This window comes from Danio rerio, chromosome 4 (genome assembly GCF_049306965.1).
Source record: "Danio rerio strain Tuebingen ecotype United States chromosome 4, GRCz12tu, whole genome shotgun sequence".
NCBI classification, from domain to species: Eukaryota; Metazoa; Chordata; class Actinopteri; order Cypriniformes; family Danionidae; genus Danio; species Danio rerio.
In genome coordinates this window covers 42109542-42124732 of record NC_133179.1, presented here as the reverse complement: position 1 = coordinate 42124732, position 15191 = coordinate 42109542, and the positions used below count along the sequence as shown (strand labels likewise).

The window sequence follows — 15191 nt, the reverse complement described above, 5'->3', positions numbered from 1 at the left end:
ATTGTTTAAAAATTTGCCCCAAGCTCTTAACAATTCTTTTTAAAAGTCCGGCACCCTCTCCGCCATCCAGTGTTTTGTTTTCATCCATAAAATACTGTCCCCCAAATTAAAATTACCACATTTATTTAAAAAATATCCCACAGTTCCTTTCCACGTTGTGTCAGTTTCTTTGTCAAAGTACTTTTTTATTATTTTGACCCTCAAACTATTTTTTCTTTGCTCTACGTCCATCAACCCTAGTCCTCCCTTATCCACTTCCCCTATTAAAGTAGCATGTGCTATTTTTGCCGGTTTCCCCTCCCATAAAAAATCGAAAAAACATTTTTTCAGCCTTTTTTCTGCCCACATCGGCATTGCAGACACATATAAAATATACCACAGCTTTGACACCATTAAAACATTTAACACTAAAACCTTCCCTTTTAATGTCAATGTCCTGTTTTTCCAGAATTTTAGTCTTTTCTCAATCCCTCCCAGCACTTCCTCCCACATTGTATCATCTGCTTTCTTTTCATCCTTCCCCATTAAAACTCCTAAAATCTTAATTTCTTTAGTTTCTTTAAAAGTGAACAGCTCTGCTAAATTCCCTACCTCTCCTAATCTCATGTATTCCGTTTTACTTTCATTTATTTTTGCTCCTGATCCTCGACAGTATTTTTGCACTATTTGCATTGCTTTCTTTACACTTTCGATATCTTTCATTAAAAGAGTTGTATCATCTGCATATTGGAATATTTTTGTTTCTTGTCCATCAAGCTTTCAGTTAACAGCCGAACACGCTAACCGATTGCGCCACAGAAACTTAGTGAAAGGTCACCTACAGTGGTCGAAACGCAGAACTCTGTCTCAAAGTCTGCTATACAAAGCATAATGTAAGTTTGCTGAGAGAGAGAGAGAAAAGTAACAGAAACACCCAACATGGGGCTCTAACCCACGACCCTGAGATTAAGAGTCTCATGCCCTACCGACTGAGCTAGCCGAGCTGACGAGAAGCCTTTTCAAGAGCTAGACACCATTTACAGTAATACCTTCCCTACCCGTGACAATCTTCTGATAAATCCTGATTTCATCTTGTAACGCTGGACAGAATGTGGCCCAGGATCTATGTCCAGTGCACGTGTTAGCAGTTGCAAGGCAGCAAAATGCCTAATTCGTACCTGGGTGGGCTTGAACCACCAACCTTTCAGTTAACAGCCGAACGCGCTAACCAATTGCACCACAGAGACTTAGTGAAAGGTCACCTACAGTGGTAGAAAGTCAGAACTTTGTCTCAAAAGGTCAGCTATATGAACCCTAATGATAGTTTGTTGAGAGAAAGAGAGGTAACAGAAACGCCCAATGTGGGGCTCTAACCCACGACACTGAGATTAAGAGTCTCATGCTCTATCGACTGAGCGAGCGGGGCTGACGAGAAGCACTTTTAGGAGCTAGAAACCGTTTACAGTAATACCTTCCCTACCCATGACAATGTTCTGCTAAATCCTGATTTCATCTTGTAACGCTGGACAGAATGTGGCCCAGGATCTATGTCCAGTGCACGTGTTAGCAGTTGCAAGGCAGCAAAATGCCTAATTCGCCCATGGCTGGACTTCAACCACCAAGCTTTCAGTTAACAGCCGAACACGCTAACCGATTGCGCCACAGAAACTTAGTGAAAGGTCACCTACAGTGGTCGAAACGCAGAACTCTGTCTCAAAGTCTGCTATACAAAGCATAATGTAAGTTTGCTGAGAGAGAGAGAGAAAAGTAACAGAAACACCCAACATGGGGCTCTAACCCACAACCCTGAGATTGAGAGTCTCATGCTCTACCGACTGAGCCAGCTAGGCTGATGAGAAGTACTTTCAAGAGCTAGACACTGTTTACAGTAATACCTTCCCTACCCGTGACAATCTTCTGCTAAATCCTGATTTCCTCTGGTAACGCTGGACAGAATGTGGCCCAGGATATATGCCCAGTGCACGGTTTAGCAGTTGCAAGGCAGCAAAATGCCTAGTTCGTCCCTTGGTGGGCTTCAACCACCAACCTTTCAGTTAACAGCCGAACGCGCTAACTGATTGCACCACAGAGACTTAGTGAAAGGTCACCTACAGTGGTAGAAAGTCAGAAGTTTGTCTCAAAAGGTCAGCCATATGAACCCTAATGTAAGTTTGCTGAGAGAGAGAGACAGAGAGGTAACAGAAACGCCCAACGTGGGGCTCTAACCCACAACCCTGAGATTAAGAGTCTCATGCCCTACCGACTGAGCTAGCCGAAGTGACGAGAAGCCTTTTCAAGAGCTAGACACCATTTACAGTAATACCTTCCCTACCCATGACAATCTTCTGCTAAATTCTGATTTCATCTTGTAACGCTGGACAGAATGTGGCCCAGGATCTATGTCCAGTGCACGTGTTAGCAGTTGGAAGGCAGCAAAATGCCTAATTCGTCCCTGGGTGGGCTTGAACCACCAACCTTTCAGTTAACAGCCGAACGCGCTAACCGATTGCACCACAGAGACTTAGTGAAAGGTCACCTACAGTGGTAGAAACGCGTAACTTTGTCTCAAAAGGTCTGCTATATGAACCCTTTTGTAAGTTTGCTGGGAGAGAGAGAGAAAAGAAACAGGAACGCCCAACGTGGGGCTCGAACCCACGACCCTGAGATTAAGAGTCTCATGCTCTACCGACTGAGCTAGCCGGGCTGATGAGAAGCTCTTTTAAGATCTAAACACTGTTTACAGTAATACCTTCCCTATCCGTGACAATGTTCTGCTAAATCCTGATTTCATCTTGTAACGCTGGACAGAATGTGGCCCAGGATCTATGTCCAGTGCACGTGTTAGCAGTTGCAAGGCAGCAAAATGCCTAATTCGTCCCTGGCTGGGATTTAACCACCAAGCTTTCAGTTAACAGCCGAACACGCTAACCGATTGCGCCACAGAAACTTAGTGAAAGGTCACCTACAGTGGTCGAAACGCAGAACTCTGTCTCAAAGTCTGCTATACAAAGCATAATGTAAGTTTGCTGAGAGAGAGAGAAAAGTAACAGAAACACCCAACATGGGGCTCTAACCCACGACCCTGAGATTAAGAGTCTCATGCCCTACCGACTGAGCTAGCCGAGCTGACGAGAAGCCTTTTCAAGAGCTAGACACCATTTACAGTAATACCTTCCCTACCCGTGACAATCTTCTGCTAAATCCTGATTTCATCTTGTAACGCTGGACAGAATGTGGCCCAGGATCTATGTCCAGTGCATGTGTTAGCAGTTGCAAGGCAGCAAAATGCCTAATTAGTCCCTGGCTGGACTTCAACCACCAAGCTTTCAGTTAACAGCCAAACGCGCTAACCAATTGCACCACAGAGACTTAGTGAAAGGTCACCTACAGTGGTAGAAAGTCAGAAGTTTGTCTCAAAAGGTCAGCTATATGAACCCTAATGATAGTTTGTTGAAAGAAAGAGAGGTAACAGAAACGCCCAATGTGGGGCTCTAACCCACGACACTGAGATTAAGAGTCTCATGCTCTATCGACTGAGCGAGCGGGGCTGACGAGAAGCACTTTTAGGAGCTAGAAACCGTTTACAGTAATACCTTCCCTACCCATGACAATGTTCTGCTAAATCCTGATTTCATCTTGTAACGCTGGACAGAATGTGGACCAGGATCTATGTCCAGTGCACGTGTTAGCAGTTGCAAGGCAGCAAAATGCCTAATTCGTCCCTGGCTGGGATTTAACCACCAAGCTTTCAGTTAACAGCCGAACACGCTAACCGATTGCGCCACAGAAACTTAGTGAAAGGTCACCTACAGTGGTCGAAACGCAGAACTCTGTCTCAAAGTCTGCTATACAAAGCATAATGTAAGTTTGCTGAGAGAGAGAGAGAAAAGTAACAGAAACACCCAACATGGGGCTCTAACCCACAACCCTGAGATTGAGAGTCTCATGCTCTACCGACTGAGCCAGCTAGGCTGATGAGAAGTACTTTCAAGAGCTAGACACTGTTTACAGTAATACCTTCCCTACCCGTGACAATCTTCTGCTAAATCCTGATTTCATCTGGTAACGCTGGACAGAATGTGGCCCAGGATATATGCCCAGTGCACGGTTTAGCAGTTGCAAGGCAGCAGAATGCCTAGTTCGTCCCTGGGTGGGCTTCAACCACCAACCTTTTAGTTAACAGCCGAACGCGTTAACCGATTGCACCACAGAGACTTAGTGAAAGGTCACCTACAGTGGTAGAAAGTCAGAAGTTTGTCTCAAAAGGTCAGCCATATGAACCCTAATGTAAGTTTGCTGAGAGAGAGAGACAGAGAGGTAACCGAAACGCCCAACGTGGGGCTCTAACCCACGACCCTGAGATTAAGAGTCTCATGCCCTACCGACTGAGCTAGCCGAGCTGACGAGAAGCCTTTTCAAGAGCTAGACACCATTTACAGTAATACCTTCCCTACCCATGAGAATCTTCTGCTAAATCCTGATTTCATCTTGTAACGCTGGACAGAATGTGGCCCAGGATCTATGTCCAGTGCACGTGTTAGCAGTTGCAAGGCAGCAAAATGCCTAATTCGTACCTGGGTGGGCTTGAACCACCAACCTTTCAGTTAACAGCCGAACGCACTAACCAATTGCACCACAGAGACTTAGTGAAAGGTCACCTACAGTGGTAGAAAGTCAGAACTTTGTCTCAAAAGGTCAGCTATATGAACCCTAATGATAGTTTGTTGAGAGAAAGAGAGGTAACAGAAACGCCCAATGTGGGGCTCTAACCCACGACACTGAGATTAAGAGTCTCATGCTCTATCGACTGAGCTAGCGGGGCTGACGAGAAGCACTTTTAGGAGCTAGAAACCGTTTACAGTAATACCTTCCCTACCCATGACAATGTTCTGCTAAATCCTGATTTCATCTTGTAACGCTGGACAGAATGTGCCCCAGGATCTATGTCCAGTGCACGTGTTAGCAGTTGCAAGGCAGCAAAATGCCTAATTCGTCCATGGCTGGGCTTGACCCACCAAGCTTTCAGTTAACAGCTGAATACGCTAACCGATTGCGCCACAGAGACTTAGTGAAAGATCACCAACAGTGGTAGAAACGCGGAACTTTGTCTCAAAAGGTCTGCCATACGAATGCTAATGTAAGTTTGCTGAGATAGAGAGAGAAAAGTAACAGGAACACCCAACTTGGGGCTCGAACCCATGACCCTGAGATTAAGAGTCTCATGCTCTACCGACTGAGCTAGCCGGGCGGATGAGGAGTTCCAACAAGAAGTAGACACTCTTAACAGTAATACCTTCCCTACCCGTGACAATCTTCTGCTAAATCCTGATTTCATCCTGTAACGCTGGACAGAATGTGGCCCAGGATCTATGTCCAGTGCACGTGTTAGCAGTTGCAAGGCAGCAAAATACTTAATTCGTCCCTGGGTGGGCTTGAACCACCAACCTTTCAGTTAACAGCCGAACGCGCTAACCGATTGCGCCACAGAGACTTAGTGAAAGGTCACCTACAGTGGTAGAAACGTGTAACTTTGTCTCAAAAGGTCTGCTATATGAACCCTTTTGTAAGTTTGCTGGGAGAGAGAGAGAAAAGTAACAGGAACGCCCAACTTGGGGCTCGAACCCACGACCCTGAGATTAAGAGTCTCAGGCTCTACCGACTGAGCTAGCCGGGCTGATTAGAAGCTCTTAAAAGATCTAAACACTGTTTACAGTAATACCTTCCCTACCCGTGACAATGTTCTGCTAAATCCTGATTTCATCTTGTAACGCTGGACAGAATGTGGACCAGGATCTATGTCCAGTGCACGTGTTAGCAGTTGCAAGGCAGCAAAATGCCTAATTCGTCCCTGGCTGGGCTTCAACCACCAAGCTTTCAGTTAATAGCCGAACGCGCTAACCGATTGCGCCAGAGAGACTTAGTGAAGGGTCACCTACAGTGGTAGAAACGCGGAACTTTGTCTCAAAAGGTCTGATATATGAACCCTAATGATAGTTTGCTGAGAGAAAGAGAGGTAACAGAAACGCCCAATGTGGGGCTCTAACCCACGACCCTGAGATTAAGAGTCTCATGCTCTATCGACTGAGCTAGCGGGGCTGATGAGAAGCTCTTTTAGGAGCTAGAAACCGTTTACAGTAATACCTTCCCTACCCATGACAATGTTCTGCTAAATCCTGATTTCATCTTGTAACGATGGACAGAATGTGGCCCAGGATCTATGTCCAGTGCACGTGTTAGCAGTTGCAAGGCAGCAAAATGCCTAATTCGTCCCTAGGTGGGCTTGAACCACCAACCTTTCACTTAACAGCCGAACGCGCTAACCTATTGCGCCACAGAGACTTAATGAAAGGTCACCTACAGTGGTAGAAACGCGGAACTTTGTCTCAAAAGGTCTGATATATGAACCCTAATGATAGTTTGCTGAGAGAAAGAGAGGTAACAGAAACGCCCAATGTGGGGCTCTAACCCACGACCCTGAGATTAAGAGTCTCATGCTCTATCGACTGAGCTAGCGGGGCTGATGAGAAGCTCTTTTAGGAGCTAGAAACCGTTTACAGTAATACCTTCCCTACCCATGACAATGTTCTGCTAAATCCTGATTTCATCTTGTAACGATGGACAGAATGTGGCCCAGGATCTATGTCCAGTGCACGTGTTAGCAGTTGCAAGGCAGCAAAATGCCTAATTCGTCCCTAGGTGGGCTTGAACCACCAACCTTTCACTTAACAGCCGAACGCGCTAACCTATTGCGCCACAGAGACTTAATGAAAGGTCACCTACAGTGGTAGAAACGCGGAACTTTGTCTGAAAAGGTCTGCTATACGAACGCTAATGTAAGTTTGCTGAGATAGAGAGAGAAAAATAACAGAAGCGCCCAACGTGGGGCTTGAACCCACGACCCTGACATTAAAAGTCTCATGCTCTACCGACTGAGCAAGCCAGGCAGATAAGGAGTCCCCGCTAGAACTAGACACTGTTAACAGTAATACCTTCCCTACCCGTGACAATGTTCTGCTAAATCCTGATTTCATCTTGTAACGCTGGACAGAATGTGGCCCAGGATCTATGTCCAGTGCACGTGTTAGCAGTTGCAAGGCAGCAAAATGCCTAATTCGTCCCTGGCTGGGCTTCAACCACCAAGCTTTCAGTTAACAGCCAAACACGCTAACCGATTGCGCCACAGAAACTTAGTGAAAGGTCACCTACAGTGGTCGAAACACAGAACTCTGTCTCAAAGTCTGCTATACAAAGCATAATGTAAGTTTGCTGGGAGAGAGAGAGAAAAGTAACAGAAACACCCAACGTGGGGCTCTAACCCACGACCCTGAGATTAAGAGTCTCATGCCCTACCGACTGAGGTAGCCGAACTGACGAGAAGCCTTTTCAAGAGCTAGACACCATTTACAGTAATACCTTTGTAGCGCTGCCACATAATTGAGGTACGCTTTCTGTTATGTTCATTAAATGTGTGAATAGGCCTGGCAGTAAAGCATACTCACGGTTCTTGAGGCTACGAATATACAAATGAGTAATGGACTTTTATTTTAGATTCTTTATTTTGAAGGGATGAGGTGAGGTGAATGTATCGGTGTTCTATTTCCTGTTCTGTTGATCTTTTTTTTATATATACACATTCACATAACATACTCACCACAAGGGGGAGATAGAGGGCACCTGGACATTACTCACAGTGTCATCTGAAGAAGTCAGAGGAGCACATGGAGTAAGAGTTTGCCAAGGTCTACCTTTTTCTTGTTTTCGTGTGCAAAGGACAATTCGTTTGTGTGGATTTTTTGCCCTTTTTGGACTTGTTAGTCTTTCACGTCTGAAGTAAAGACTATCCTAAGAGGACACTTGCAACGTAAGATGGTACAATTATCTGGACTCAAACTTTTCTGGTGAGAACAATCCATTTTGCATATACTCTCATCCACGGACTTTGGACTTTGCACATATACATACATACATACACACACACCCTCACTCACCATTTTTGTATTATGTTATTGTATAAATGTTGTTTGTGTTTTTGTTTCATTGTTAAGACTTGTTCAGTGACATTTGTGGTTCTAATACATACATAATCTCTCAATCCATGAAAAAATTTGAATACAGAAACTAGAGAATTGAACCATATCTTTTGTTTTTTTCTTGTGTATCCCGTTGATTTAAAGACGAGTGTTACAAAGCTAACTTTTTTTTTTTAGATTTGATGGTGCTGAAAGAAGAGACTCATCAACAGAATGAAATAGATGAGAAGCAGCAGTTTGAGAAACCCCAAGAAATAACGACTGATAAAAAACCCACACTGACTAAAAAGACTTCACACGGAAGACCTCGGAAATCCAAATTGGGGTGTATTTTCAGCTGTAAACAGTGTGGGAAGAGTTTCAGTCAAAAGTCAAACCTTGATGTTCACATGAGAGTTCACACTAGGGAGCAACTTTTCACCTGCGAACAGTGTGGAAAGAGTTTTGGTCAAAAACAAAGCTTTAAAGCCCACATGAAAATTCACACTAGAGAAAGGTTGTACACATGCCAACTGTGTGGAAAAAGCTTTTATCATACTGGACACTTTGCAGCACACATGAGAATTCACACTGGAGAGAGGTTGTACACATGCCAACTGTGTGGAAAAAGCTTTTATCATACTGGACACTTTGCAGCACACATGAGAATTCACACTGGAGAGAAGCCTTTCAGCTGTAAGCAGTGTGGAAAGAGTTTTAGTCAAAAGCCAAACCTTGATGTTCACATGAGAGTTCACACAGGGGAGAAACCTTACACCTGCGAACAGTGTGGAAAGAGTTTTAGTCAAAAACGAAGCTTTAAAGCCCACATGAGAATTCACACTGGAGAGAGGCCGTACACATGCCAACAGTGTGGAAAAAGCTTCTGTCATGCAAGAAACTTGGAAGTGCACATGAGAACTCATACTGGAGAGAAGCCTTTCAGCTGTAAACAGTGTAGAAAGAATTTCAGTACAAAGCTAAACCTGATTGCTCACATGAGAGTTCACACTAGGGAGAAACCTTACACCTGCGAACAGTGTGGAAAGAGTTTAGGTAAAAAACAAGACCTTTACATCCACATGAGGATTCACACTGGAGAGAAACCTTACACATGCACAGAGTGTGGTAAAAGTTTCCCACATAAAAACACACTTAATCACCACATGAGAACTCACACTGGAGAGAAGCCGTTTGCATGTGCTCAGTGTGGAAAGAGCTTCACAACCAAATTTAGCCTCAAGAACCACATAAATGGTCACACTGGAACCATAGTGTTCACATGTGATCAGTGTGGAAAGAGTCTCACACGCAAAGACACCATTAAGCAACACATGAAGACTCACTCAAGAGAAGATCGTTTTAGATGCTGTGAGTGTGGAAAGGGCTTTAAAAGTAAAAGAAGCCTCAACACTCACATGAAGCTTCACAATGGAGAGCAGAGTCCTCAACATTGAGGCCTTGTCCACACAAACACGGGTATATTAAAAACGGCAGCTTTTTCATGTAGTTTGGCTGTTCATTCAAGTGAAGTTTATTTATAAACTACTTTTGAGAGGATCACATGCTTATGATTGTCCACGGCTGGTCCAGCAGTAGCTAAAACATGATTCACCAATGAGATAATTCCTAACTCACTATGAATAACAAGAGTTTCTTAAAGCTGCGGTCACACTAGAGTTTGAGCTTGTGAAATTCGGCGCTATTGACGCATGACCTTGTGTTTTTGGTCTGACGCATTCACTTGCGTATGAATGCAAGTCTATGGGAGGAAAAGCCCAGTGTGACCGTAGCTTAACTCAGTTATCTTAGTCTTGAAGAATCCCTCTCCCACCCTTACTCCCCCTCCTTAATAGATTGGGCAACACGGCAGCCAATGATTAGCCAGTGGTTAGCACTGTTGCCTCACAGTAAGAATGTCGCAGGTTAAAGTCCCTACTAACCAGTTGACATTTTTGTGCAGAGTTTGCTCATTCTCCCTGTGCTCGCGTGGGTTTCCCCTGGTTTTCTCCCACAGTCCAAAAATACACAACCTAAGTAAACTGGACATTAAATTGGCACCATAGTCTAGCTCTTAGTAAGCCTTATATCTCCCTTTAGCCGACCCTATATCTGTCATTAGAATAGAAAGAAGTCTGGGGAGTTCATCAAGATCTACCTGAGCTCACACTCCCCTCTTGTCCTGCTTACGGGAGGTAGCCCAGGGCTCGAGGATCTTATGAGCTTAGGTCTCTTCCGGTATAGCATGCCAAACATGTGTGAACTCTTGAATGCATATCAAGTTACCGATAATGAAACCCTTTGAACACCTGAAAATTGAAACTCAACTGAAAAGGGGTGAAGATTTTGCCAGCTGTTTTGTCGTGTAGATCAGGGGTCACAGCCTGGTACCAGGTTGTGAGAGTTAATATCTGGCTTCAAGAAGGCAAAACAACTCTATATGTTAATAGATTGTATTGGCTTGTTTCATATGCAACAAGTATCTGCTTCTGATAAGGTGTGGACCAAATGACCTACAGGAACTCAAGAGATGTGACCCAACCAAAGCAGTTGGGTAATCTCCAGGGGGGTTTCATGCTTTGCTATAAATTAGTGTCTCACAGACTGTACTTTGGTTTAAGTTACTTGTAGACGGACAAGTTAACATCACTGCTGATGAACTGCACAATTAATTGTCTTCAATAAAGTCTTCTCCCTTTAAGAACTTTGGTCAGCTTACTTATTTGATGTATTAGAGTCATGTATACATTGGCGAGCCACCCAAGAACGGTTAAGCCAAATACAGTAAAATCTGACAATGTGCTTCAACTTATTATGAACCGATCACCATATTTGTGCAGGGTTCCACACAATTCTTTCATGTTGTCACAACACAAATTAAGTTAACTTAACACTTTTAATAAATGTATGTGGACTGAACATTAAGTTGTCCCAATGAAATCTCAAGAGTTGTGTTATTTCAGCACATTTTAATTAAGTAGTTTGAACAAGTAAAAAAAAAAAGTTTATTTTTCTGTTTAATGGAGATAAGATACATAATAAACATAATAGTTTTAATAACTAATCTCTAATAACTGATTTATTTTATGTTTGCCATGATGACATTAAATTAGACAAGTTATTGTATAAGGATGGTTTGTTCTGTAGACTATTGGGAAAAAAATAGCTTAAAGGGGCTAATGGTTTTGTCTTTAAAATGGTTTAAGTATAAAGTTTAGAATAAAAAACAGCTTTTATTCGAGCTGAAATAAAACAAATAATACTTTCTCCAGAAGAAAAGAGAAAGAGGAGACTTTTTTTAGCCTAATATGAGTTTATGAATCTTAAAGTCACACTTTAAAAGAAACTCCATACCACCAACTTTTTTAAAATAAGATTTGGGATTATATACTACATCTAATTTTTATGTTTTTATTAATTTATTTATTTTTATTAAATGTTCAAAAAATATGCAAAACAAGTAGGCATTACATGCATAAACAAGGAAGAAGTAATACAATTACAATAATAGGCAGACACAAATATAGGAAAAAATTGCGTATAGTAATGACAATTGTATTTACCGTAAAAAAGTAAATAAATACAAATTAAATTAATAATAAAACAAAAACAAATATATTAGAAAAGTTTATGCAATATATGTATACATACACACACACACACACAGTACTGTGCGCTGGTCAGTTGGCATTTCTGTGTGGAGTTTGCATGTTCTCCCAGTGTTCACGTGGGTTTCCTCTGGGTGCTCTGGTTTTCCCCACAATCGAAAAAACATGCGGTACAGGTGAATTGGGTAAGCTAAATTGTCTACTATATGCAAGAAAAGGAGAAAGGGGGTGTTTTAATAGGTTTAGATCTGGAGAAGGCTTTTGACAGGGTAGAGCATGATTTTTATTTGCAGTTCTTAAGGAGTTTGGTTTTGGGGAAAATTTTAGAAAATGGATTCAAATTTTTTATACAGATATTTTAACTTGTATTAAATGTATTTTTTTTAACAGAATGCCTTCAACCAACTAGATCAATAAGGCAAGGATGTCCATTGACTGCTTTATTATACACACTGGAAGCTGAGCCACTGGGATTGGCAATAAAATCAGATAGAAGCATTAAAGGGATACAAATAGAAAACAATGACAACAGAGAAGCTGTGAATCAATACGCTGATGATACTACATCTTTGGGGATTTTAGAGCGATATTGTAAAGCATCAGGAGCTAAGGTTAATGTTGGAAAATGTTTATGCATGAGGGTGGGAAGAGTAAAAGAAATAACACAACATATACCCTTTAAAGAAGAAAAGGAACATACAAAAATGTTGGGAATTTGGGTGGGGATGGATTTTAATAAAGCATATATTTTAAATTGGGAGTGAGTTTTAAATGGAATTGAGAAAAGACTGAGATTTTGGAAAGCTAGAAATTTGACGTTAAAAGGAAAGTATTCATCTTAAATGCTTTAATGTTGTCAAAGGTCTGGTATGTGTTAAGTGTAACTGCGTTGCCTGAAGTATACTATGAAAAAATAAATGATGTAGTTTTAAAGTTTTTGTGGGGAAATGGAAGAGCCAAGATTGCTTATTATACTTTGATTTGGGAGGTAAAAGAAGGAGGTCTGGGACTTTTGGATAGTTTTTTAAAAATGAAAACATTAACAATTAAGATTATTCAAAGGTTTTTGGAAGGGAAAATGGGTGTGATTTGGAAAAGTGTGTTGGGTTATTATTTGAAGAAATGTGGACATTTTAATATGGGATGTAATGTTTTATGGATGAAGATGAAGAAACGGATTGATAGCAGGTCTGCCAAAATTTTATGTTGAGGTCTTAGAATCATGAGGGGGATTTTTAGAAAATTTGTTGATTATACCAAAAGCAAGGGCGCAGATTCTAGAACAACCACTTTTACTGAATTAAACAATTTTAAGTGAAGGAAATGTTTTATATTTTAAGGAATGGTGGGACGGAGGATTAAGACAAGTTAAAGATGTATTATATGAAGTAATAAAAGGATTTGTACCATTAAAAGTAATTGTGGAGGATGGGTATAAAAGAGTTGTTAAAGCAAAATTACAAAGACAATGTAATGAGCTGAAAAAAGCAATACCAAAAGACTGCATTGAAATAATTGAAAAAAAAAAAAGTTGGGCGATGAAGATGAATTACCGGAGACCTATTTTAAGAAGAAAAATGGAGAGATCAATGAGCTTATGTACAGTTAAGAGTTTTTACGCTATTTTTAGATAAAAGGCTTTTGTAAGACCTATAGCACTCAACTAATTAACAAAATTTTAATTATTTATTGAGACATATTCGCATATTAATATAAATTAGTAAATAAATAAAATGAATAGTATAAATGAATAAAATGGGTATTAAACAAGATATAATGACCCAAAGGTTGGTGATACGAGCCCACCCACTGACGAATTACACACTTTGCTGCCTTGCAACTGCTAACATGTGCACTGGGCATATATCCTGGGCCACATTCTGTCCAGTGTTACAAGATGAAATCAGGATTACTAGAACATTGTCACGGGTCGGGAAGGTATTACTGTTAACAGTGTCTAGTTCCAGTGGGGACTCCTCATCCGCCTGGCTAGCTCAGTCGGTAGAGCATGAGACTCTTAAAGTCAGGGTCATGGGTTCGAGCCCCACGTTGGGCTTTTCTGTTACCTCTCTTTCTCTCAGCAAACTTACATTAGCGTTCGTATAGCAGACGTTTTGAGACAAAGTTCCGCGTTTCTACCACTGTAGGTGACCTTTCACTAAGTCTCTGTGGCGCAATCGGTTAGCGCGTTTGGCTGTTAACTGAAAGGTTGGTGGTTCAAGCCCACCCAGGGACAGATCAAGCATTTTGCTGCCTTGTAACTGCTAACACGTGCACTGGACATAGATCCTGGGCCACATTCTGTCCAGCGTTAAAAGATGAAATCAGGATTTAGCAGAACATTGTCACGGGTAGGGAATGTATTACTGTAAACAGTGTTTAGCTCTTACACATTCATCTCATCAGCCCGGCTAGGTCAGTTGGTAGAGCATGAGACTCTTAATGTCAGGGTCGTGGGTTTGAGCCCCACATTGGGTGTTTCTGTTACTTTTCTCTCTCTCAGCAAACTTACATTAGGGTTCATATAGCAGACCTTCTGAGACAAAGTTCCGCGTTTCTACCACTGTAGGTGACCTTTTACTAAGTCTCTTTGGCGCAATCGGTTAGTGCGTTCGGCTGTTGACTGAAAGGTTGGTGGTTGAAGCCCACCCAGGTACGAATTAGGCATTTTGCTGCCTTGCAACTGCTAACACGTGCACTGGACATAGATCCTGGGCCACATTCTGTCCAGCGTTACAAGACGAAATCAGGATTTAGCAGAAGATTGTCACGGGTAGGGAAGGTATTACTGTTAACAGTGTCTAGTTCTAGTGGGGACTCCTCATCGGCCTGGCTAGCTCAGTCGGTAGAGCATGAGACTCTTAATGTCAGGGTCGTGGGTTTGAGCCCCACGTTGGGCGTTTCTGTTACTTTTCTCTCTCTCAGCAAACTTACATTAGGGTTCATATAGCAGACCTTTTGAGACAAAGTTCCGTGTTTCTACCACTGTAGGTGACTTTTCACTAAGTCTCTGTGGCGCAATCGGTTAGCGCGTTCGGCTGTTAACTGAAAGGTTGGTGGTTCAAGCCCACCCAGGGACGAATTAGGCATTTTGCTGCCTTGCAACTGCTAACACATGCACTGGACATAGATCCTGGGCCACATTCTGTCCAGCGTTACAAGATGAAATCAGGACTTAGCAGAAGATTGTCACGGGTAGGGAAGGTATTACTGTAAACGGTTTCTGGTTCCTAAAAGAGCTTCTCATCAGCCCGGCTAGCTCAGTCGGTAGAGCATGAGACTCTTAATCTCAGGGTTGTGGGTTCGAGCCCCACGTTGGGCGTTCCTGTTACTTTTCTCTCTCTCTCCCAGCAAACTTACATAAGGTTTAATGTAGCAGACTTTGAGACAAAGTTACGCGTTTCTACCACTGTAGGTGACTTTTCACTAAGTCTCTGTGGCGCAATCGGTTAGCGTGTTCGGCTGTTAACTGAAAGGTTGGTGGTTCAAGCCCACCCAGGGACGAATTAGGCAGTTTGCTGCCTTGCAACTGCTAACACATGCACTGGACATAGATCCTGGGCCACATTCTGTCCAGCGTTACAAGATGAAATCA

At 42.3% G+C, this 15191-nt stretch overlaps 1 protein-coding gene and 9 non-coding genes across 12 annotated transcripts; 5 read left to right on the top strand and 5 right to left on the bottom strand.

Annotated features, from left to right (window-relative positions):
- Positions 1-1756: 1756 nt before the first annotated feature.
- Positions 1757-1829, bottom strand: trnae-cuc (transfer RNA glutamic acid (anticodon CUC)). The gene has a single exon. It is a non-coding gene; the product is annotated as a tRNA-Glu (tRNA).
- A 597-nt stretch (positions 1830-2426) lies between these two features.
- Positions 2427-2500, bottom strand: trnan-guu (transfer RNA asparagine (anticodon GUU)). Its single transcript has one exon. It is a non-coding gene; the product is annotated as a tRNA-Asn (tRNA).
- Positions 2501-2610: 110 nt separating this feature from the next.
- Positions 2611-2683, bottom strand: trnak-cuu (transfer RNA lysine (anticodon CUU)). The gene has a single exon. It is a non-coding gene; the product is annotated as a tRNA-Lys (tRNA).
- A 1195-nt stretch (positions 2684-3878) lies between these two features.
- Positions 3879-3951, bottom strand: trnae-cuc (transfer RNA glutamic acid (anticodon CUC)). Its single transcript has one exon. It is a non-coding gene; the product is annotated as a tRNA-Glu (tRNA).
- A 1445-nt stretch (positions 3952-5396) lies between these two features.
- Positions 5397-5470, bottom strand: trnan-guu (transfer RNA asparagine (anticodon GUU)). The gene has a single exon. It is a non-coding gene; the product is annotated as a tRNA-Asn (tRNA).
- A 2217-nt stretch (positions 5471-7687) lies between these two features.
- Positions 7688-10689, top strand: LOC141381665 (uncharacterized). Of its 3 annotated transcripts, none has more exons than XM_073947690.1 (3): positions 7688-7840; positions 8187-8505; positions 8590-10689. In XM_073947690.1, exons 2-3 carry the CDS (start codon positions 8192-8194, stop codon positions 9443-9445), a joined length of 1170 nt encoding a protein of 389 aa, XP_073803791.1. In that variant the 5' UTR covers positions 7688-7840; positions 8187-8191; the 3' UTR covers positions 9446-10689. The 3 variants fall into 3 exon arrangements, with proteins under 3 accessions (XP_073803791.1, XP_073803790.1, XP_073803789.1); XM_073947689.1 differs by having other exon boundaries at positions 7688-7877; XM_073947688.1 differs by having other exon boundaries at positions 7688-7877; positions 8187-10689.
- Positions 10690-13758: 3069 nt separating this feature from the next.
- On the top strand, positions 13759-13832 carry trnan-guu (transfer RNA asparagine (anticodon GUU)). Its single transcript has one exon. It is a non-coding gene; the product is annotated as a tRNA-Asn (tRNA).
- A 770-nt stretch (positions 13833-14602) lies between these two features.
- trnan-guu (transfer RNA asparagine (anticodon GUU)) lies at positions 14603-14676 on the top strand. The gene has a single exon. It is a non-coding gene; the product is annotated as a tRNA-Asn (tRNA).
- A 169-nt stretch (positions 14677-14845) lies between these two features.
- Positions 14846-14918, top strand: trnak-cuu (transfer RNA lysine (anticodon CUU)). Its single transcript has one exon. It is a non-coding gene; the product is annotated as a tRNA-Lys (tRNA).
- Positions 14919-15026: 108 nt separating this feature from the next.
- On the top strand, positions 15027-15100 carry trnan-guu (transfer RNA asparagine (anticodon GUU)). Its single transcript has one exon. It is a non-coding gene; the product is annotated as a tRNA-Asn (tRNA).
- The last annotated feature ends 91 nt before the right edge of the window (positions 15101-15191 follow it).

Bases quoted from the DNA above. Each gene is read 5' to 3' on its own strand.
- LOC141381665 (XM_073947688.1), top strand. From the start codon at position 8,192: ATGGTGCTGAAAGAAGAGACTCATCAACAGAATGAAATAGATGAGAAG.